Source organism: Triticum urartu, chromosome 1A (genome assembly GCF_056163025.1).
Source record: "Triticum urartu cultivar PI428250 chromosome 1A, HENAU_Tu73, whole genome shotgun sequence".
In the NCBI taxonomy this organism is placed as follows: Eukaryota; Viridiplantae; Streptophyta; class Magnoliopsida; order Poales; family Poaceae; genus Triticum; species Triticum urartu.
Genome location: NC_141873.1, coordinates 261,216,611 through 261,241,352, shown reverse-complemented (window position 1 = coordinate 261,241,352; position 24,742 = coordinate 261,216,611). Strand labels below are relative to the sequence as shown.

Genomic DNA, 24,742 nt, shown 5'->3' with positions numbered 1-24,742 from the left:
TTCTTCTCTTACCTCCTCTTCTATACCTTGTACTAGAGGTCAGCAAAAGAATATCAGTTCTACTTTGCCCCCTAGTAGATCTAGATACTATTTCTGTTAGGAGATGGTGTTATATTAAGATGCATATATTGTTATGTTATGCAAATTGTATCATCTTGCCACTTAAGTCAGCCTTCCCTTAAGCAGAAAATTCAGTTAGGAGCTATAGTTAGGAGCTACTGTCAAAAACTTGAGCTACTGTCAAAAACTTGAGCTACTGTCAAAAAATTCAGTTAGGTATAGTTAGGAGCTATTGTCAAAAACTTGAGCTACTGTCAAAAAATCAGTTAGGTACACTTAGCATCATGTAAGAAAATGGCCATAATGTTCCCTGATAATGATGTATTTTGTCATAAAAATATATAGTGGACCGCCATGATAATGACATGCTGCTAGTAGTTACTTCCACCATGAGTTTCATTAATAGCAAGTCAGTTTTGTTTATAGTTGAAAGTAAGTGTGTGGTTTGAAAATCAAACAGAAATGTGTCGTGATGAATTTGCAGGTACCCCGAGAGGCCCTTGAGTCTGCCAGAATGTCGATTAACTTCCGTTCCGGCAAATTCGAGTACTCCATATGTCCTATTTTCAGCAAAGGTCATGCTGAAATTTTCCATGAATTTTAGCATGACTTTGCTAAAAAAAAGGACATATGGGGTACTTGCGACTAATGCATGGGCCGGGGTATCGTAGTACTTAGTTAAGTAGGATCAACTGCCCCGCCATTCTTGCTGCATTAAACCATAGGTGGCAATAGAGCCAAGTGATTAGGACCAACTTAGAATTCTCCTTAGCATCGATAAACCCTAGATGATAAACCCAACATAGGTGGCAATAGAGCCAAGTGATTAGTGCCAAGTGATTAGGCCCAACCTAGGGTGCCTCGGCATCGATAAACCCTAAATGATGAAAACTTAACTTCGCTTCTATAGGGTGCCTCAGTGTCGATGAGAACCTAAATGATGTACGCTTAGGCTTTTAGGGTGCCTCGGCGTCGACAAAACCTAAATGATGAAAGCTTAGGCTTTTAGGGTGCCTCGACGTCGACAAACCCTAAATGATAAAACCTTGGCTTTTAGGGTGCCTCGGTGTCGATAAGAACCTAAATGATGAAAGCTTAGGCTTTTAGGGTGCCTCAGCGTCGACAAACCCTAAATGATAAAAGCTTAGCTTTTAGGATTCCTTGGTGTCGACAAACCCTAAATGATGTAGTTTTGAATTATGAACGTAGGATATGTCGTCATCATCATCGGACGACGAAAGTCTCCCGGCGGAGTGCGACTGGTGCCACGATGATCGAGGTCTGTGCGACATGCCTCACCTGGACGATGATCGGCGCTTCAGCATTAAGCTCGAGGAGACCTTCGAAGTTGAAACGGTACACAATGACGACAAGTGTTATGTTCATAATTAAGCATGACTTCAACTATTTCAACATGTAATTTTCATCTTTTACAATTCGAGTATAGCTTATCCCATGCCATGCAGTACGCTATGTCTTGGAGAGGATGGATTTTGAAGCCCATGAAATTTCTGAAACAAAGAAAATTCACCTAAGGACTCATCACGATGTGGACTTTGAAGTAAATCTGTATAATTCTGAGAGTGTAACCCATTTTGGTTGCAAAAATTGGGAAGCATTTTGCAAGATGTATGGTTTTGATGAGGGTATGCTTATCACCATGGATCTTGGTAATCCTGACATCAACCAAGACAATATGGACATTTGGGTCCTTGTTGAAACGCCTCCAGTTCTACCGCTATGTGAGTTTCTCAAACATAGTTATTAGCTAATTTATATTGTTTATTTCAAAATAGTTGACAGCTTATTTCCATTGACAGCTTATTTTTATTGTTCAAAGAATGTGCGAGAGATGGTAGACAAAACCCACTACACCGATGGCTCCGAATTAACAACTTGCAAGGAGAAAAATCATCTGGTCGGATTTTGTACTGACATTGAGAATTACATTATCCACAAACAAACTCCTCAACATTATGGTAAATACGTGCCACTAGTGCATGTGTTCAACTACGGTAACTACCATGGAGATACCCTGGTAAGATTTTTACTATTACGACATCCGTGCATCTTTTGCATACTTCTAAAACTAGTACATCATTGCTAACTATGAAGTTATTACTATGTTTTTCAACAGATAATCCCAGAGAATTGTGTGCCTCATATGATGTATCAGAAAGGTAGTGTTAATGTTTTGAACATACAGCCAGGTCGTCCTACGAATCTCAACTGTCCATACGAGATTTCTAAAAGAAGTGGAGACATGAAAATCAAAGGATGGAAAAAATGTATGGACGGTCGTAAGGAGCTTCTTGGAAGCAAAAGGAAGCGAAGCGCAAGAATTGGAGACAGGATGTTCTCCATTCTCCATAATGGAGAGTCAGGGTCTATATTGTTTTATGCTATTTTAGCTTAAATAGGGTATTTAGGTCCTGCCTAATACTGATGATCATGTGCTAAGAACAATTAAGTAGGGTTGGTTCGATGACTATCAAGATGATGATCGTATGAATTGTTATGAATAACGAGTAGAAGTTGTATGATGATGATTAGTAGGACTTGTTAGGATCAGTATTACTTCCGACAAACTCGATACTCGCGGTCTCGAGACTTGTAACGTTTTATCTTTGTTCAGTCTTTTGAATTCGGAGACTAATATGATGAATTGTATTCGGAGACTAATCTTCTATTGTATTCGATGAATCTGCTATTGCTGTGTGCTACTGTCTATATTCTGTCAAATAATATATTTTGTAACTTGTGCAAAAATTAGAAAAGAAAAAAAACCTAATATTCATACTAATGGCGCATCACTACAGAGTGCGCCATTAGTATGCCAAGTATACTAATGGCGCATCCATCCGCAGTGCGCCATTAGTGTGCCAAAGCACATGGTTAAATATGGCCCTGGGAGGCATACTAATGGCGCATGGTGTTATATACTAATGGCGCACTGGGTGGTGCGCCATTAGTAATAAATACTAGTGGCGTGATACTAATGGCGCACCAGTGATGCGCCATTAGTAGGAAAAACTGATGCGCCATTAGTAGGCCTTTCCTAGTAGTGGACCCTACTCCAAGGAGTAAAAGAGGCGGTCACGAGGGTGGTGGGCGCCCCCCTAGGGCGCGCCCCCTGCCTCGTGGGCCCCTCGGTGCTCCACCGACATACTCCTTCCTCCTATATATACCTACATATCCCCAAACGATCAGAACGGGAGCCAAAAACCTAATTCCACCGCCGCAACTTTCTGTATCCATGAGATCCCATCTTGGGGCCTGTTCCGGAGCTCCGCCGGAGAGGGCCGTCATCACGGAGGGCTTCTACATCATCATAGCCTCTCCGATGAAGTGTGAGTAGTTTACCTAAGACCTTTGGGTCCATAGTTAGTAGCTAGATGGCTTCTTCTCTCTTTTTGGATCTCAATACAAAGTTCTCCCCCTCTCTTGTGGAGATCTATTCGATGTAATCTTCTTCTTTTTGCGATGTGTTTGTTGAGACCGATGAATTGTGGGTTTATCAAGTCTATCTATGAATAATATTTGAATCTTCTCTGAATTCTTTATGTATGATTGGTTATCTTTGCAAGTCTCTTCGAATTATCCGTTTGGTTTGGCCAACTAGATTGGTAGTTCTTGCCATGGGAGAAGTGCTTAGCTTTGGGTTCGATCTTGCGGTGTCCTTTCCCAGTGACAGAAGGGGCAGCAAGGCACGTATTGTATCGTTGCCATCGAGGATAACAAGATGGGGTTTATTTCATATTGCATGAATTTATCTCTCTACATCATGTCATCTTGCTTAAAGCATTACTCTGTTTTTAACTTAATACTCTAGATGCATGCTGGATAGCGGTCGATGAGTGGAGTAATAGTAGTAGATGCAGAATCGTTTCGGTCTACTTGTCACGTATGTGATGCCTATATACATGATCATGCCTAGATATTCTCATAACTGTGCTCAATTCTGTCAATTGCTCAACAATAGTTTGTTCACCCACCGTAGAATACTTATGCTCGTGAGAGAAGCCACTAGTGAAACCTATGGCCCCCGGGTCTATTCTCATCATATTAATCTCCATCACTTTAATCTTGCTTTGCTTTTTTACTTTGCCTTTTACTTTTCACTTTGCATCTCTATACCAAAAATACCAAAAATATTATATCTATCATATCTCACTCTCGTAAGTGACCGTGAAGGGATTGACAACCCCTAATCGCGTTGGTTGCGAGTAGCTATCGTTTTGTGCAGGTACGAGGGACTTGAGCGTGGCCTCCTACTGGATTGATACCTTGGTTCTCAAAAACTGAGGGAAATACTTACGCTACTCTGCTGCATCATCCCTTCCTCTTCAGGGAAATCCAACGCAAGATCAAGAGGTAGCAACTGCCTTGGAGCAGGTGCAATTGGCTGGTACATGCTGTTGGGTATCCATATCCTATGCTTCTGCGAGGACGGGCCCAAAGATGAGCCTGTGTCACGGTTGCGCCTATGAGAGCTCTGGTGTTCCTGCAGGCCAGTTTCGACATTGATGGCCTTGTTCACCAAGGTGGCAAAATCAGCAAAGTCATGCGCTAGAAGTGCGAGCTTGATGTCAGCTTGAAGGCCATCACGGAACTTCTCCTGTCTGCGTGCATCAGTTGCAATGTCTTCTTCAGCATAGCGGGACAAGTCCAGAAACTCCCACTGATAAGCTTCAACAGTTTTGTTGCCTTGGGTTAGGTTGCGGAATTCACGCTTCTTACGGTCCATGACTTCCCGAGGAATGAAGCGAGCACGGAAAGCAGCTTGGAAGTCTGGCCAGGTGATGATTGTTCCAACTAGCAGAGTACGCCTATGACTGTCCCACCATTGAGCAGCGGGTCCCTTCAAGAAGAAGGAAGCAAAGGTGACATAGCTGGCAGGGGCTACATCAGCAGACTCCATCTCATAGGTGATGTCACGGAGCCAGTCATCAGCATCCAGAGGCTGAGTTGAGCTGCGGTACACAGTTGGGTTGAGACGCATGAAATCCTGCAGAGTCACTTGGGCTGGCTGCTGGTTCATATTGGGGCGAGGAAACTGAGCCATCATATTTTCCATGAATTGGCGGTTCAGCTCGAACTGCTAGATCATACCAGCCATGTACTCAGGCGGTGGTGGGGCATGGCCACCACGACCACGACCACCTGGCCTAACCATCCTGCTAATATATAACAGGGGTAGTTCAGCATTGAGAATTTGCAAGGACAAAAATCATTCATGATGAAACATGCATAACGAAAGGAACATGATAGATACTACATAGTAGTTGGCATATCTTACAAAAGGGATCATGCATAGAGTTCGGTACACAGAGTTCAGTACATAGGCTAAGAACATCATAGGCGTCACACAGGCTCGCGATGAATGCATCTAACACTAACAAGCAAGCCTACATCAGTCCCAGGAGGAACTGTGGAGGTAGGTGTAGCTTGACAGCTGGTCGTGACGCGAAGGGAAGTCCTCCATGTGAGTAGCTTGGGGTCCGCGGATACACTGGTGCGGAACCCGACGCGCAGGTGGCAGAAGAGGACCAAGTGTGGGAGAGTAGCCTCCCACATCTGGCCATCCGACGCCCTGGGGCATCACGGTCCTGGCAGGGTAGATCACAGAACGCGACAGATCACCAGATCAGACAGAGGGGTGCAACAGCGTCAGAGCACAGTACAAGTGCTGACGGGTGGTGTACAACTCGTGGCGAAGAGCGATTAGCTCTATCTAGCCCATCAGCATGCAGAACCAGGTTCCGATGGTAGAAGGGCTCTCGGGTGACAGTGGAGTAGGCAGCAGTGTAGTATCCCTCCGCACCAACATCGGATGCGATATCAATGTGCCTGAAAGGGGAGGTGTCCAACTCCCGATACTCTCCACGAAGACGTGTCAGAGCAGCATAAGCAGCATCGTCAACCGCCATGTCGATAGTCACTCCAACACCATGAGCAGTGTGCAGCACGGTAGTGGAGTCATACTCCCGAGAGTAGAGGTGGACGATGGCACGGTACTACTCCTAATTGAAGTCCTGGTACTCCTTGTAGATGGTGTACTTAGGGTGCCAGCGATAACCGAGATAGGTCATCATCTCAGCTAGCGCAACAGGTGATCCCGAGGCACCAATGGCCGTCGTGTGGCGCATGACCTGCCTCGTGGGTTCCATCTGAAAACAAAGATGTTTTCAAAGGAGTCAAATGACAATGTGGATAATGTTCAAATACTAATCTAAAGAATAACTAGGGCTTATCCAACTTTGGGGTGAATGTGGTCACGGGATCTTAATGTTAGAGTTAGTAAGGTTGTTTAACCCGAGTAGAAGAGAGTTCAGAGTCCCAGAGTAAGGATCGAGGAGTAAAAGATCCTAATACCACCCAAATGGCGACGTGGGCCCGTAAGGCACACAACCAGGTTAGTAAAAAGTTTTGTAATGTCTAGACTTGAATTCGGCCAGGGAGTGTGGAAGGGGGATTCCTATAGGCAGTCGGCTCTGATACCAACTTGTGACGCCCCCGATTCAATCGTACACTAATCATACACGCAAACGTGTATGATCAAGATCAGGGACTCACGGGAAGATATCACAACACAACTCTACAAATAAAATAAGTCATACAAGCATCATATTACAAGCCAGGGGCCTCGAGGGCTCGAATACAAGAGCTCGATCATAGACGAGTCAGCGAAAGCAACAATATCTGAGTACAAACATAAGTTAAACAAGTTTGCCTTAAGAAGGCTAGCACAAACTGGGATACAGATCAAAAGAGGCGCAGGCCTCCTGCCTGGGATCCTCCTAAACTACTCCTGGTCGTCGACAGCGGGGTGCACGTAGTAGTAGGCACCTCCAGTGTAGTAGGAGTCGTCGTCGAGGGTGACGTCTGGCTCCTGGGCTCCATCGTCTGGTCGCAGCAATCGGGTATAGGAAGGGAGAAAAGGGGGAGCAAAGCAACCGTGGGTACTCATCCAAAGTACTCGCAAGCAAGGAGCTACACTACATATGTATGCATTGGTATCAAACGGAATAAGGGTATCATATGTGGACTGAATTGCAGAATGCAGGAATAAGAGGGCGATAGCTAGTCCTGTTGAAGACTACGCTTCTGGCCACCTCCATCTTGCAACATGTAGAAGAGAGCAGAAGGTAAGTTCACCAAGTAGCATCACATAGCATAATCCTACCCGGCGATCCCCTCCTCGTCGCCCTGTTAGAGAGCAATCACCGGGTTGTATCTGGCACTTGGAAGGGTGTGTTTTATTAAGTATCTGGTTCTAGTTGTCATAAGGTCAAGGTACAACTCCAAGTCATCCTGTTACCGAAGATCACGGCTATTTGAACAGATTAACTTCCCTTCAGGGGTGCACCACATTTCCCAAACGCTCTATCCCCTTTGTCCGGACACACTTTTCTGGGTCATGCCCGGCCTCGGAAGATCAACACGTCGCAGCCCTACCTAGGCACAACAGAGAGGTCCGCATGCCGGTCTAAATCCTATGCGCGCAGGGGTCTGGGCCCATCGCCCATTGCACACCTGCATGTTGCGAGGGCAGTCGGAGAGCAGACCTAGCAACCTCCATTACAAAGGAAGTTGCGTTACGCGGTACAACCCGGCGCGCGCCGCTCAGTCGCTGATGTCACGAAGGCTTCAGCTGATACCATGACGTCGAGTGCCCATAACTATTCCCGCATAGTTGGTTAGTGCGTATAGGCCAGTAGCCAGACTCAGATCAAATACCAAGATCTCGTTAAGCGTGCTATTTTGAAATAACCACGGACGCCGACCAGGGCCAGGCCCACCTCTCCCCTGGGTGGTCTCAACCTGCCCTGTCGCTCCGCCACAATGATCCACCCAGAGGGCCGTCGGGACAAAGGTCCTTTCAGCCCCCAATCCGTGAATCACTCGTGGGTACTCCTCGAGCCGACCCGTCTTTTGGCACCACAAGTATCATATATAATGTATAAGTATATACCCGTGATCACCTCCCGAGTGATCACGGCTCGATAGTATAGCATGGCAGAGTGACAAGAATGCAGGGCCACTGATGATAAATTAGCATCCTATACTAAGCAGTTAGGATTGCAGCTAAGGTATCAACAGCTATAGCAACAATGACAGGCTATGCATCAGAATAAGATTAACGGAAAGCAGTAACATGCTACACTACTCTAATGCAAGAAGTATAGAGACGAGTGGGCGATACTTGGTGATCAGGGGGGGCTTGCCTGGTTGCTCTGGCAAGAGAGAGGGGTCATCAACACCATAGTCGTACTGGGTAGCAGCGGCGTCGGTCTCGGTGTCTAGCGAGAGAACAGGGGGAAGAAACAATAAATATTAAGCAAATAGATGCATAGCGATGCATGTCATGACAAGTAGTGGTACTAGGGGTGCCCTAATGTGGTATGAGGTGGTACCGGTGAAGGGGGAAACATCCGGGAAAATATCTCCGGTGTTTCGCGTTTTCGGATAGATGAATCGGAGGGGAAAAGTTGCATGTTCGCTATGCTAGGGGTGCATGGCGGACGAACGGGCTGCGTATTCGGATTCGTCTCGTCATTCTGAGCAACTTTCATGTACAAAGTTTTTCCATCCGAGCTACGGTTTATTTTATATTAATTTTAAAAGATTTAAATTAATTTTAGAATTTATTTAATTAATTTAAACCAACATTATCCAGAACAGTGCATGCTGATGTCAGCATGACATCAGCAGTTGACCTGGTCAACCTGACATGTGGGACCCGTTCGTCATTGACTAGACTAACTAAACATGATTAATTAGTTTAATTAGTAGTTTAGTTTAATTAATCAAAATTAATTAAGTTGATTAATTCTTTAATTATTTATTTATTTTTATTATTATATTTTTTAATTCCCTTTTTTTATAAAAATGTTCTGGCGGCCCCACATGTCAAAGGCCCAGAGGGCCACAACGGTTACGGGAGCGGGCGCCAGCCCGTTAAAGCGCTCGCCCGGGCCAGACGCGGGATTGGCGAGGCGCGGCTTGGCCGCGGCGATGCGAGGGCGGCCGCCGGAGGCCTGTGGCAGGGGCGTCGACGGTGCAGCTGTGGGGGCGCTGCGGGAATGGCCGTGGTGCGCGATGGAGGGCGCCGGCGAGCGGGGGGCCTAGCGCGCGGACGCGGCCGGTGGAAGCAGCAGATGGGGGAGTGGGGAGCGTGTGGCTATTGCGGGCGTCTTGCAGCGAGCGCGGTCCGGTGGCGCGGGGCGTGGCGGGCGCAGCGGGACAACGAACGGTGCGGGCATGCACTGGGCGCAGGCGGCGAGCGGGACGAGGGGAGCATGGCGAGCTAGGCAGGGTAGCGGCGACAGGGGCTAGGCGCGGTCACGGTCGCGGTGACCGAGCGCGCACGCTGCGCGCGGCCAGAGCAGGAGAGGGGCGGAGCCGCGTGGGCGCCAGGCGGCGGGCAGGAGCGGCAAGCAGTGGCTGCAGTCAGGCGGAGCGCCGGAGGCGGCGCCTGCGAGCGCACGAGACGGCAACGGTGGCGCTGCAGGCGGGCAGGCGGGGGTGAGGCCAAGCACGGGCGGGCAGAGATGCAAAGGGGGGAGGGGCGAGGCTCACTAGGGCCGTAGGGAAGTGGCAGCGGGGTGCGAGGTGGAGGTCGGAGACGATGCGGCGAAGAGGAGGCAGGCCGGTGAGGAGGAGGCAGTCCGGCAGGGGAGCTCCGGGCGGCGGCGACGACGGGGTTCGATCCGGGCGGTGGCGTCGGGGACAGGATCGGGCCCTCCCGATCCAGATCCAACGAGAGAGGGGAGAGGGGAACGAAAGGGAGACGTGAGGCGAGTGGGGAGTGGGCTAGGGTTCGGGGGAGTGGGTGTGAGGATAAGGGAGTGGGGGTGGGGCGCGGCCGGTTGGGCCAAGTGGGCCGGTCGGGCGGCCTGGAGGCCAGCTGGGCCACGGCCCAGCGGGGAGGGGGGTTCTCTCTCTTATTTTATTTTGTTTTCTGTTTTGCATTTTCTTTTATTTCTTTCTCTTTCCTGTTTTAATTCACTTTAAAATATTTAGACATCTTCTATAAAATGTTTTCTCCACAATAATTACCAGTGCAATATTTGGCATCCACCGAACATTTTTGTTTCAAAGTTTAAAGACATTTGTTTGCTTGCCATATTTTGAATTGATTTTTGAATCGGTTTCGAACTAACGAAAGATTAGCAACAGTAACATAGGTGACATGGCCTCGTTAACGTGGGATTATTGTAGCATGATTATCCGGGCGTTACACTACACTTACATCATATAGAACACGACTAAACAGAATAATTCACGCGGGAAGACACATTGCGAAGATAGCCCGAAGGTCGGGTTCCTACATAGGGAAGTTCAGGTGTGTAACTCAGGATGTTCATGTTGTGATCATTCTGATCCTGTGATGAGAATTTGGGACACCTAGGTGCCTGGGCACCTTGCCTACAAACCGTCAAATTACGCTGAGATATGTGCACTTGTACTAGTACTAGAGCGTTTCATTAAGAAATATTTATTGCTAATTATTGATTGATATGGATACTTAAATGCCCACATTATAATGGAAAACGAGAATGAACAATTAATGGTCACATGCATGGTACGTGCACTATTCTACAAAGAACAAGAATTCATATTTTATTGATGTTGTATACCTTTTTGAAGGAACGTATGTCACATGGCACCATATTCATATTATACTTTTGAAGAAAATAGTTTGTGCGTATAATATCTTAGGTACATATACATACCAAAAAAAGAGTATATCATTATTATGTATGTCCCCATTAAAACTATATTATTTTTGGATATATGTCTTCAAGGCATATACATGTACTAAAAAAGGAGTTTGTGTGTACAATATCTTAGGTATATGTACATACCCTATATATTAGGTATATGTAAATTATACAAATTTTGGGTGTATCTCCAGTATCAGTTACAGGCATGTCTCAACAGACCATACGTGATAAAAAATAGTGTTCGGGTATGTACCGTCCAAAGTATATCAATTTTGTTTATATCCACAAAGCATGCGTATAATGAAAAAGGGTACGCGGGTATAATATCCTAGGTCCACATACACATGAGAAAGATTATGTGTGGGTATTGGCACGCAATGTGCATTCCTAAAACTAAAAAGAATCGTGTATGGATATTTGTACGCATGAAAAAAATCATATGTGCATATCAGCATGCATCATATTTTCCTAAAAGTAAAATAATAATTTGGGTCACATTTTATATTATATGGTCATCTTAATTTGTATAGAAACATTAGGCGTTAAAAAGTGTGACCCGACCTTATATTATTTGGTTGTATCTGATACCTTAAAAATAAAAGCGTACATACATACCATCTTTGTTTGGAAAGAAATCATTGCTAGGAAACAATAGTATATTTGTTTCTTGGAAAGCAATCAATGACCGCTGATGGTTGTAGTGCATGCAAACAAATTTAGAAAGTCATTTTGACGTGCATTCTACATCATGCACTACAAATGTGAGTTGTCATATAATGGGTCTAGGTGCTCAGGCACCTAGGTGCCCCAAACTATATATATAGGGTGGCACTATTCTAATCCCGGGATTAGAATAACTATTTGGATCATAGCCAGCCCTATAAGGGCCCGACCGGATGTTACTAAGATCGCACGAGCGAAAGAAAAAACCCGATCGGCCCATTCCCATCCCCCACCCCACACCTCCCGCATCACCTCTATCGGATCCCCCAACCACCTTCCGCCGCCGCCCCTGGCTCCGGTGCGGCTCCGGCCGCCGCCCCCCCCGACCCCGACACACCTCCTGTCGTCGGCCATCCTACCCTAATGCCCACCCACTACCGGACAACGGAGCTGCCGCCCCCACCGTTGCCGCCTCCTTCCAGCACAGGGCCTCCTCCTCCCGGCTAGCCGCCGCCCCCGCATCGTCCCGGCTCGCCTCCGCCGCCGCCGAGGTTCCCAGTCCCCTCCACCTGCCGCCGCTGCTTTCGACGACACCCATGCCGTCATCCTCCGCCACTACGATCTGCCGCGACCACATCCGCCGCCGCCATCGTCCCCCCAGTCATTTCTGCCGCCGCCGTCTTCCCCCGACCACCTCCACCACCACCCTCCGCCCTGACCACCTCGCCTGCCCTCTGCCCGGAGTACCTCCCTTCCACCCGCCCCAAACTTCCCCTCCGGCCTGACTTTCCATGCACTCCATCGCGACCTTCCCTCCCCTCCGACGCGGCCTTCCCTCTGCCCCTGTTTCTTCCACCGCGCCGCCCTGGTCAGCCTGATCTTCTTCCTGGCCAAATCAAACCAACCACTGCCTGACTGTCTCGGCCCCGAGCGAACTCCGTCGGACTCTTCCCGAGCTCCACCGCCCTTCTCCCCATAATCCGCCGCCCACTGCACCAGCACCCCTGCTCCCCGAAGCCATCGCCTAGGGGCATTGCGCCATCGGCAGGGCCTGTAGCACAGCACACCATGCTCCTCAACTCTGGCATCTTCACCTCCTGCGTTGGCATCCCTCGTGCGTGACCTTCTTCAGGGCTTCTGATCGACCTTCCCATCGTCTCTTGCTTGAACCTGTGAATCACTGTTTCCGGATCAACTCTACTCCTTCAAGCGACAGGTAACTCTCATGTCTGTTTCTACAATATTGTTTGCAATTCAATATTGTTGGTATGGATGCTTCTCTGCTATTTAACTTAGTGTCTTAAAGAAAAGCATGAACATTTGGGTCTGTACCTGCATCAAGAGAATCCCATTCTGAGCTTTGATTCGATAATTCAGTCAATATATTGTTAGAAAGAATTAACTGTGTGATGAACTGAGATGTACGTGCTAATAAGTGTGTTCATGCACTGGTGTGTGTGCGTCCGTCTAGGGATTTTTATGAACTTCCTTTGGTCTACAAATAGAGGAGCATTCAGAATCCTAATGTGCAGTTATTCTCATGTGTTTGTTTTGTCCTTCAGAGCAGTTTTCTTTTGATGTTCATGAAACCTATCCCCATCTTCATCTAACTAGTGAAGTTGTTTGATTAGATTGATGAATAACTATGTTGACGAATCAACCAACTATTCTTGAGCTACAAAGGGCCAATAGTCACGTCCATTAATCAGGTAAGTTGATGCTTCATGTATACAATGGGCTTGTTAACTGAACTTCACTGTGTTGACTGATTGAGTTGCAGGGGCTGTGGAGCAAGCACTATGGCAGCACACAAATATGGAAATAATGCGGGCATGTGTGTCTGCGGATTCAGAAAATTTGATGGAAAAGATAAATTTTGTGAAGTTTAGAGGACGACATGATGCTCTCCAGCTGCGGGCACATCGCCAAGTGGAAGCCATCGATGTCTAGAGGGAGGGACAACGCCGGGGAGAGAAGCACGATGACGATGACGAAGGCTAGAACGTACAGGCGGCGCTCCGGCAAGAGGCCACGCTCGCCACCGGCCTCCTCCGCATCTTCTTCCACGAGTGTTTCCAGTAGGGCTCAATGTTTATTAAAAAAAGAGTAAGACATTTACACTTTTCTTCGGGAAGACAATTGTAATTCTGAACATGGTGTTCCTTTTAACGACATTTGATTTTAAAAGAACTATATCTCATCAGTCCACTTGTATTCTTCTTCAGTAAAAAAAGATGAAGTGCACCAACATCTGTAGGCCCGGGATGCATCCATGTGTAATTGTATGAAAAAAGGAAGGAACAGTATGGGTGGATGAGAAGTTCAAGTTTAACTCTCCTCTACACACACTTTGATTTTTATTTCCAAGTATTCACTTTTTTGACGTTCAATAGTCTTTGAACAAAATCTGATCTTGTTTCATCCAGTGATCTTGTTTACGGTCCTTGATCAGCAATCACAATTTAATTTTACTATTACTGCATTACAAAAAAATAGAGCATAGATGTTCAAAATTAACAGCAAAAAACAAGCAAGCATTTCTTGAAGACAAAAAAAAGGTTGATGTGAAGTTCATATTCTCTGCCGATATGTTGGCTTACGGCAAAAACACACACATTGGGTATCCAAAAATAAAGAGGCGAACATACAAAAAATCCATGAAGTTCAAATTTTAAAAATAGAGAAGTATGAAGTTTATTAAAAAATAAAAAAGTATTTGTTTCTAAAAAATAAAATAAAACGTTCAAGTTCAAATACCACAACAGTTGGATGTTTATTAAAAAAACTCCTAGCAAAAATAAAAACTAGGAAGTTCAATTTTAAATAATAGAATGGTTTGATGTATATTAAAACCTCAGATTTTTCTCATTATTAAAAGAATAAAACCAAGAAGTTCAAACTAAATTAACGGAGTAGTTCAATGTATATTAAAAAAACTGAGGTTTGTTGCAAGAAGTTCACGTGCATCTCCGTGCACTGTTCAGAATTTATATTGCGGGACGTCCGACCTCCAATTACATGTTTTAAAATGGCAAAAAATGGCGTTCGACATTTAATTGCGTGTAATTGCACATATACACAAAAATGTGATAGAAGTTCATAGTGAAAACAACGAGAAGTTCAAGCACTGCAAGAAATGCATTTCAGGTGAGAATAAAAGTATAGAAAAAATAAAAGCTTAAAAGGTTTGTTGAAAGAAGTTCAAATGCTCTGTCCGGTGAAGTTCAAAAATTCTTAAGAGAGAGGTTCACAGCGTATTTCCATGTTCGATTTTTGCCGTATAAAAATCGAATACAATTCTTTACTCAAAATATAAAAGGTGAAGTTCAAATTGAAATAACAGAGAAGTTTGGAGTTTATTGAAACCTAGGATTTACCGGTTCAAAAAATAAAAAAACACAACGCCATTTTTTCCATTTTTAAAAACAACTCATAACCCAAAAAAATGGTTGCTAGAAGTTCAAGTGCTCGGCGAGGGAAAGTTCAAAAAATTCTTGTGAGAGAGGTTCACCGTGTATTTAGATGTCCAAAAATACAAAAAATGTTGTTTTTTGTGTTTTAAAATAATTATCTCAAACTAGAGAGAAGTTCAAAGTGATAATAACCAGAAGTTCACGTAGTACATGGTGTGTATTTCATATAAGAATAAAAAAATTAAAGTGAAACAGAGTGAAGTTCAAACAAACATGCCTCAGAAGTTCAACTACTTCACGTAGTGCAAAAATCAGCACGTCAAAAACAGAGTGAGGTTCAAACAAACATGTCCGAGAAGTTCAACTACTTCACGCAGTGCGTTTCCATTCGCAATGAAGTCAGAAATCATGATCTCGTCATTTCTCTAATTTACTTCAAAACGACAGGAATATCATTTGTGTAAGTTCAAGGCCTCCCTCAGAGAAAATATAAAAAATTATTGTGAGAGAGGTTTGTACAAAAGAAATATCATTTGTGTAACACTGATGAAAATGGATGAGAAAATTACAAACGAAAATACATCATAGAAGTTCAACGTGAAAACAGTAGGAAGTTCAACTACTATAGTGAATGAATTGGAGATGAAAAACTTTTAAAATCGTCGCAAGTATGAAAAAACGATTAACACGGGAAAGTTGCGTGTTTACGGCAGCTTTCCACCGGTATATCACTTGCTCAAGTCTGGTGAGTGGATGGAGAGCTACGAGCAGTGGATGGAGAGCTACGAGCAAAAAAAATCACGTGAAAAACAGAGTGAAGTTCAGGTACACGCGCCGAGAAGTTCAGGTTCTTCACGCGGTGCATTTTCGAAGAATCTGTTTCGCGATAAAGGCAGAACGAATGATCTCGCCATTTTCGTAATTACTTGAAAACGGCTAGGAATCAGAGAAAACCATCAACATGAAAAAGTTTCAAATTTTCCGTAGCTTTTCAGCGGTATATATTATTTGCCCCATTCCGATAAAGTTTGTATAAATTACGGCAAAAATACGTTTTTAGCCATTTTCAAAACTGACATAAAACCGTAATGAATTAGGAGAAACAATATATACAAAAAAGTTTTGCATTTCTTCAAGATTTCCAACGCCATATCATTTGCTGCATTTGGACGTACGGTTAAAAAATTAGCTCAAAAATACGAACTCGGTGGAAGTTGTACCGTTTTCTAAATTACTTTTAAACTGTTCAAAGTTAGAAAAAACTTTTAACATGAAAAAGTAGCGCATTTTCATAAGCTTTCCAACGCCATATTATTTGCCTCAATTGGATTAGCCGTTTAGAAATGGCATCGAAAAAATGAACTCGGCTGTTTGGTTTGCGAAATTCTATGATTTTCTGAATTACTCTTTAACCGTAGGGAATTAGAGAAAACTTTCAACATATGGAAGGAGCGGTTTTGCAGCAGCTTTCCAACGCCATATTATTTGCCTCATTCTGATAAACGGTTTAAAAATGTGATCGAAAATACGATTCACATTTTTTGTATGAAAGAAAAAACGGTTTTCAAAACTGCTCTTAAACCGCTTACATTTTGCCAAAAATTTAACTTGGGTCATGATACTGATGTCCATAGCTTTCCAGCGGTATATCGCAAGCCCCATTTGGACACCTTTTAGCTGAAGTTCAACCTAGTATTCGGGGAAGGTCAGGCGCGTTACTCAGGAAGTTCATGTTGTGATCAGAATATTATTCTGATCCCGTGATCAGAATAGTGTTTATGTGTGTGTGTGTCTATATATATATATGTCTATAGAATAGTTATTTGTTTGGATCACAGCAGCCCTATATAGGGCCCGAAGACAGGTTCCCGAACTTCCCTGGACTGCCAGCCTAGCCTGACAGAATCCCACCTGGACCTCGATCCCGACAGAATCCCACATGGACCCCGATCCCGATCGAGCCGCCCCTCCCCAACCCCCCTCCTCGCCGCTCCTCCCCTCGATCTCCGTCGTGATTCGCCGCCAAAAATCCGCCGGATCCAGCGCCTCCCTTCCTTCTCCAGATCCTGGCCGACCGGATCGAGTTCCGCCCCCTCCGACTCCACCTCCTGCCCGACCGTCGACGCGGGCGAGCGAGCGACGGCGGATGCCGGCGCGAGGGAGACTGCGTCGCTTGGAGCCGGCGAAGCCGGTGAAGCCGCCGGATTTTTGTGGCGAACGGCCGCCATGGACTTTCGGAAGCCTCATCCTCGGTCCATCGTCACCGGCAGATGTCTTGGCAGTGCTCGTGACGGCCAAGGCGCAACCTACGGCGAACAGCGCACCCAAGGAAGCATCTCGGCGGCGGAGGCTGCATCGGCGGCACCTTCAAATCTAAGAACAGTATATGAATTTCCTCCCTGATCTTGCCTTCTTCTTCAATCTTGCCTTCTCTGACCTTCTTGCTTCGTGCAGATGAACTTCGCGCCCCCTGCAAGACATGGATTGCCATGCGGTTCCTCTCCTACCTCCACGATGAATTTTTCTCAAGGTGGCCTATCAACTGCTGGAAAAAGGTTGGCCGAACTTCTAGCCAGGGTATGGTTGAACTTCTTCCTTCCTTTGGTTTGTTATTTGCTTACAGCCATGTGAAGTTCTGGTAGTGTGTGAGCCTCAGTCCAGGCTACAAACACTATAAAATCTGCCTGCATTCACATTCACATGTGGAAAAGCCATGTGAAGTTCAACTAGTAAGTGTGCTAGAGTTCAGATTGGTATGTATCTGGTTCTGTGCAAAAAAAATAAAAGGAAAATAGAACATGCATGTGATATGACATGAAGGTCAGGTTGGTATGCACTAGCAGTCCAACCATTCAAAACTCATGAAGGTTCAGGTTTTTTAACTGTAGACAGTATTTCCCCTTTGCAAAACGAGAAGTTCAGGTTGTGGACAGTGCTCAGTTCAAGTACATATAAGTAATCAAATATTGTTGAATTAAAAAACAGGATGTGTGAAGTTCATTTTGTGAAGGGTGCTCAGTTCAGGTACAAAGGTATTGGCAGATGCTCAGCTCAGTGCATAGTGTGATGGCTCTCACCACTTTTATATGAGAAGTTCAGGCTGTGAATAATGCTAAGTTCAGTTACAAAGGTATAGGCATATATAACTTGTGTGCTAATAGACATTTTTTTCTTTTATGTCAGCAAGACGAGAGACGCATGAAGAAGCTTAGAAGTTCCCAGCAACAAGTACACAATCCAAAGCCTGTACGCGTTGCACCACCCCCTCAATGGGTCATACCTCAAACGCACCAACAGCATTACCAACCTGCTCCAGACCAAAAATTGATGACACCCGAAACACACGGATACTTACAAGATGCTGGGTCACAACCCTATCCGCACAAGTTTGCGCCTCCACCTAATTGGGTGACGCCGAAAATCCCCCGCGGATTCTTTGTATCCACCAGCAGACTCCCAAGCACGCCGATGGAGGGGGGGTTAGCTCAAGTCCTGCGTGTAACTCTGGAGGTTATCCTGGTGTGCCTCATCAATGCCAAAGCGAAGCAACTAAACCGGATCCCAGGACAAATTCAACAGCAACACACACAGAGAGGAGAGTGCTCTGCACACTACCACCGTTGGATCCTGCTACTGCTACAAGTCAGAATTGTACGGGGCATAAGGTAGATGGATCACTTCACAAAACAAAAGAGCAAACCAAGACCAGGATCGCAATACCTCCAGAACCACCTCAAGCAAAAAGGACGCAAACAAGAGAGAGGCCATCTTCAGCCCTCCTTCCTCCTCGTGATCCACTGCTGCATCCTGCTATGATTACTCTGCCATGCCCCATCCCAGAGGGACAGCAGCCGACACGGGCGGAGTTGCGATCATACATGCACGTAAGTGAAACAAAAAATATTTATATACGCATCTTGATTTATCTGCAAAATTTCTGCTCCCTCCAGGATAACAAGTTCATAAAATGCATTTTAACGTGTTGTTTGGATTATTATTTTTCTTTTTCTGCAGACGCCAGATCTACCCAATTATCTAATACCAAGACTAAAGATGCGATTCAAAGATGTAGAGAAAGCAAGGGAATTTTATAATAGATACGCCAGACACGCTGGTTTTGGAATCAAGAAGACGGGAGGAAATGACAACCACAAGTATTTTGTTTGTGCCATCCAAGGGATACATACATCTTCTGTTTCAGAGGCCAACAGGAAGCGAAACAAAACATCCCATAGGACGGGCTGCGATGCAAGAATGAGGGTGAAGGTGCAGGAGGATGACACATGCGTGGCAGTGGACATTGAGTACAATCATAATCATGAACTCATGCAAACTGATGACATGTTGGTATTCTTGCACTCACACAAGAATTATGACCCCACTATTTTGGAGTACGTAAAGCTCCTGCAGTACCATGATGTCAAGCACACAACAATCATGTCCATGCTATCTAAAAATGAAGATGGAAGCTACTTCCTAAGCATGACCAGACGAGACCTGCTAAACCAGTAAGTATTCAAACACCCACATACTGCAATGTAAAATAGCATCCTAGCTCACAACCCTTTGCTAGCAAAAAATAAACAAAATGCATGTTTGCATGTGATTTGCAGGAAAGCCATGAATGCAAGGAAAGATGATTTGGATGATGTATTGAAACTTGTTTCATTCTTCAAAGACATGAAGGCAATAGATGATGAGTTTTTCTATGACATCCAAGTGGACAAGGACAAGTCAATTAAAAACATTTTCTGGTCCAATGCAAGCTGCCGAGGAGCCTATCAAGACTTTGGTGATTGCATAACATTTGACACAACTTACAAGACCAACAAATTTCATATGCCCCTGGGAGTGTTTGTTGGAACAAACCATCACTTGCAGTCAACGATATTTGTTGTTGCCCTGATAAGAGACGAAGATGCAAAGTCATTCAAGTGGTTGTTCGATACATTTCTACGGTGCATGAACAACAAGCACCCAACTTGCATTCTAACAGGTGAGTTAAAAAAACTCTTCAAGTTTCATCATCTTTTCAGTCTATGGGTCTGTGTTGGGTACATTGGTTTTGTCTGAAAATAATGTAAAGAATGTAGTTCAACCACTGTTAGCACAGAAGTCCAACTAGCAGTACAAAGAAAGCAAAATTATCTGTCGCATGCTTAGAAAAAAATTAGTTATGAATGTGAAGTTCAAATACATGAATCATAGAAGTTCAAGGACAAAGCTGTAAGATAAATATATGTAGCATGTTCAAAAAAATATAGTTATTTACGTGAAGTTCAAGCACTGCTACCACAGAAGTTCAACAACAATGCTTTAAGAAAAATTTTGATTGTGACACTACTAGCTTGTCCTACTACTAACTGTGAAGTTCAAGCACTGGTACCACAGAAGTTCAGCAACACTGCTGTAAAGAAAAAATACATGTGACATTCTTAGATACCATACTACCAAGATGTGTAGTTCAAGTACTTGTACAACATAAGTTCACCATGTACTTGTACAAAAAAAGAATCAAGTTTCATTTTTTTTAATTCATGCAGACTAATGCCCATCGATGGCGAAAGCTATACCACAATCATTTCCAAACACCGTCCACAAGATATGTTGTTGGCACATCATGAAGAAGTACAGGGAATACCTCGCGTTGCTGTATAAAAAGTATAAAACATTCAAAGAGGAGTTCACAGCTATTTTAAACTGGCCGCTGATGCCAACGGAGTTTGAAGATGCCTGGGCTAAACTCGTGCACAAATACAACCTGGAGAACGACCAGATGATGATGCAGCTCTGGAGTGATAGGAAGATGTGGATTTCAGCATATTACAAGAACATTTTCTGTGCTAGAATGACTTCCACACAATGAAGCGAGAGCATGAACCACGTGCTAAAGAAACGTTTTGTCAAGGGGACCCATAACCTACACAAGTTTGCTAGGCGGGTCAATGCTTGCATACAAACTCGGATGCAGAAGGAGAATGAGCAAATAATGACCAGCATGGTATGATGACAAGTACAAAACACCCCCATCATGTTCTGTTTTACCTTCAACATGTGCACTTTGAATTTAAAAGAATGAAACCCATGACTCTGCTTCGACTAATATCTCACTTTTTGACATGTGCAGACCAATCCTGTGACAAAAACAACTTACGGCTACGAGGAAGACATGTCTATCAAGTACACGAGAGCCGTGTACACCAAGATGAGGAATAGGATGAGAAAGGCCACGCTATTTCGCGCAAAGCGTACAGCAGAGCCCACTAAGTACCTTGTGTACTACCACAACAAGCCTGGCCATGATGATGAAGAAATATTTTCCTGGTCAAAGCATGAATTCCATGTTGTAGCTGACCCAGAGAATGAAATATACGAGTGTGAATGCAAGCTCTGGACACACACATGTGAGCAAAAAAACAAACTCATTAAATAGCTAGACTAGTAGTATCATATCAAAAATTATGAAACTCATTGCTGGCTCACAAACTATTTATTCTACATTCATCACAAAATGCAGGCTTGTTCTTCCTTCACACCATGAACATACTGGACTACCTCAAGCCTGAAATTTTTTCAAACAAGTATATCCTCAAACGGTACACAAAGACTGCAAGATCACAACCAACCTTTGATACAAGGGACTACAACACAACCGAATCGGATGGCAGCTCAAGGCTATCGAAGCAAGACATCTTGCTGCAGCTGAATTTGATGGTTAACAAGAAAGCGATGAGATGTGACCAGCAATATGACAGAGCCTACTATGTTCTCAAGAGGCTTGTGGAAGAGCTTGATGCAATACATTCAGCAAATCAAGCGGATGCTGACGAAAGGATGGCTGAAGAGGACACTGAAATTGAACATGACCTTCATTATTATGCAGCTGAAATGCTCAACGCCGCCGCTGAAGCCAACCAATGCAAGCAGGGTGATGGCCAATCAATGGAGCAGCGATAGTAAGAGACGATGAAATTGCCGCTGTATTCTCAAACAAAGGGTAGGAAGAAAATTACTGCAGCAAAGAAAAGTGACAAGAGAGCTCAAATAAAGGCACCACCTGCATGAAGAGTCGTCGTGCTCGATGAGAACGGAGTGCCACTTGGACACAGGAAATGCAGTGTGTGCAACCAGGTTGCGGAACACAACAAGCTGACATGTCCAACACTCTTGGAAAGAAACAATGTTGAGGAGGTCGAGCAACCCAAATCTCAAAAACAGCAGCCCAGAGTTAGGGAACAAAAGAAGGGACCACACCCAAAGAAAGCAAGCAGCTGACTTTGTAGCATATGCAAGGAGTATGAACCACATAATGCAAGAACATGCCCGAAGCGCGCAGATGCTGAAAAGACGAGCAAAATGCCAGGGAAGAAACAGAAAGCAAGACCTAGAGCCAACAACAAGAAAGTGGTGGAATATGAAGAGGAAGACGAAGATGAAGACACCGTCAAAGAAGAGGAAGAAGAAGAGGAAGTGGAATGCGACGATGAAGAGGAAGACGACGATGAAGAGGAAGAGGACGATGAAGAGAAAGAGGTACATGTCAAGCAAAAACCTCTACCACCAAAGCCTAGGAGGAGCGCAAGGCTCATGAACAGTTAGAATAGGTCAATTAACACAATGCAAACTTATGTCATGTCAATGTACAGAACATTATGTCATCCCCTGGTAATATACACTGTGAAGTTCAAGTAATATTACTGCAGAAGTCCTGGTATGTTATGAGAGGAAGTGATGTGCTGGTGTTATATTGCATGAAAGTGCAAGAAGTAATAAATTGAAAAAACATACACTGTGAAGTTCAAGTAATATTACTGCAGAAGTTCTGGTATGTTATGGCAGGAAGTGATGTGCTGGTGATGTATTGCATGAAACTGCAAGCAAGAACAAACATGAAAAACATACATTGTGAAGTTCAAGTTATATTACTGCAGAAGTCCTGGTATGTTATGGCAGGAGGTGCTCGTGTTGTATTCCATAAAAGAGCAACCAACAAATAGTCATACAGTTTTGAAGTTCAGGTCAGCTTACAGAAGAAGTTCTGGTATGTAAAATCGATGTAGGAAAAAATATGCTTAAAAAATAAAGTTTCGCCGCATAAATTAAGGTTAGCAAGCCTAAGACAACACGTTCAAATGTGAAGTTCTGCTTGGATAAGTGTAGAAGTTCATGTACAATGCCGACAAAAGATAAAGAAACGTCAACAATATTTCTGCACAAAGTTACATATGAAATACATTCGCACTTGAAAAAACACAAAAAAAACAAATATAGATTCTACGCAAAAGCATACATATTGGTTGGGTTGAAAATTACCAATACATTACACAACACAGAATATCCTCTCCATCTGAAACCAACAGCATAGCCACATCTCAAAGCAGAAGTTCAAGTCTACGATCATATGTTGGGGGGGCCAAAAATAAACAACACAAAAAATCAAGCAGTTCAACCAAAACCGAGGCAAAAGTTCAGGTACATCTGTTGGGGCAAAAAACATTCAACACATGGATACTGAAAAAATGACGCAGTACATTGAAATTTACAAAAACCAAATCATTCTTCACACCAAATACATTTGTCCACAATATCATAAGTAAATAGTGCTGCTGCACCTATAGATACACAAATCACTAAAACATTCTTACAACCAAATCTTTACAGAATTGTTCCAATCATTATCAAACCTAAAAATTTGTGTGAAATCAAATCTACAATGAAACTAATGCTTCGAATTCACGGGCCAAAGGACTGGATCTCTTTAGGGAGCTCTGAACGCATGACTTCATTCTTCTCGCTAAAAATCAGAGTGTGCATGAACTCAGCCTTCCAGTCATCTGCAGCAGCCTGCAAACAAAAGAAAGGTGAAACGATGGTTCAGTAGCGGATATCTGAAGACACAGCAGGATCGTCTCAGCAAAAACACACAAGAAAAATCAAAGGATGATGAGACAAGAACAAAAGACAGAACATACTTCCACATCACCAAAATCTTCAACGATCTCATCGCCATCATACGAAGAGCTGAACTTCACAGCAAAGAAACCACAATCATTACTCTTCTGCTTCGAAACATCAATGAAAGTCGGCCTCTTTGCAATAGTCACCTAGTTAGGCTGCTTGCTCGCCTTGTACGCAGCCTTGCCGTACACCTCCTTGAGCAACCCAACAAATCTCTTGATCTGTCAGAAATAACAAAATTAGATGAAGTCAAAAACATGTTAACCAAAATAGTTAAGTTCAGGTACATAAAAAAGCGACACTTGCATAAGATCCACCTAAACAAAATAGCAGAAGTTCAACTTCTAAATGATAGTTAGTTCAACCAGTATTACCAAAACAGAGACAGCAACATATTTTGTCAACACAAGGCATAATAAACTTCGTGTCAAACAAGAGAATGTGAAAGGAGGTTCAGGCTAAGAAACACTCACGATATTTTGGCAGTCCTCGTGGAAACTCGTTCGCGACGTTTTCATATTATCGTAAGGAAGTGAATCAAGGATGTCAATGCTCCCACGATATCTATTCACCACGTACACACTGTAGTGCGCCATTGTGCCAATTGGCTTGAATAGAATCAAGAAAACCTACCAAGAATGAAAGGACCAGTGAACACAAACTATAAAAGCATATGTACTGAAGAACCGGCATGAACAAAAACTTCCTGACAAACTCAGCAAAAGGATGCACATGGAATTAAAAAAAGCAAGAGTTATGAAAAACTAACCAGCTTTGCGTTAAGAAGGTCTTCTTCCTTGCGAACAAACATTGGGAGGAGACCAGCAGATTTTTTTGCATCAAACTTTGGAACTGTTGCACCGAAGAAATCATACTCCATGCAGTACTGTGCATTCACAAAAACATAATTAAAACACC

General features: G+C 44.1%; 2 protein-coding genes and 1 long non-coding RNA gene across 3 annotated transcripts; all 3 read left to right on the top strand.

Annotated features, from left to right (window-relative positions):
• The first annotated feature begins 11,927 nt into the window (after positions 1–11,927).
• On the top strand, positions 11,928–13,529 carry LOC147990780 (uncharacterized). The gene is made up of 3 exons (XR_015609687.1): positions 11,928–12,669; positions 13,085–13,162; positions 13,234–13,529. It is a non-coding gene; the product is annotated as an uncharacterized LOC147990780 (long non-coding RNA).
• Positions 13,530–17,092: 3,563 nt separating this feature from the next.
• Positions 17,093–20,414, top strand: LOC147990779 (protein FAR1-RELATED SEQUENCE 5-like). Its single transcript, XM_087538390.1, has 5 exons — positions 17,093–17,248; positions 18,050–18,112; positions 18,881–19,374; positions 19,480–19,862; positions 20,410–20,414. Exons 1-5 carry the CDS (start codon positions 17,093–17,095, stop codon positions 20,412–20,414), a joined length of 1,101 nt encoding a protein of 366 aa, XP_087394516.1.
• A 9-nt stretch (positions 20,415–20,423) lies between these two features.
• On the top strand, positions 20,424–20,732 carry LOC147990778 (protein FAR1-RELATED SEQUENCE 5-like). Its single transcript, XM_087538389.1, has one exon. The coding sequence runs from the start codon at positions 20,424–20,426 to the stop codon at positions 20,730–20,732; it is 309 nt and encodes a 102-aa protein (XP_087394515.1).
• Positions 20,733–24,742: the final 4,010 nt, after the last annotated feature.

What these genes read in the sequence shown, in the direction of transcription:
- LOC147990779 (XM_087538390.1), top strand. Translation starts at nt 17,093, where the DNA reads ATGGACTTTCGGAAGCCTCATCCTCGGTCCATCGTCACCGGCAGATGT. An exon ending in AAGTACACAATCCAAAGCCT is followed by an intron (nt 18,113 to 18,880) that starts GTACGCGTTGCA and finishes CTTTTTCTGCAG; the next exon opens with ACGCCAGATCTACCCAATTA. An exon ending in AGACGAGACCTGCTAAACCA is followed by an intron (nt 19,375 to 19,479) that starts GTAAGTATTCAA and finishes TGTGATTTGCAG; the next exon opens with GAAAGCCATGAATGCAAGGA.
- LOC147990778 (XM_087538389.1), top strand. Translation starts at nt 20,424, where the DNA reads ATGGCGAAAGCTATACCACAATCATTTCCAAACACCGTCCACAAGATA.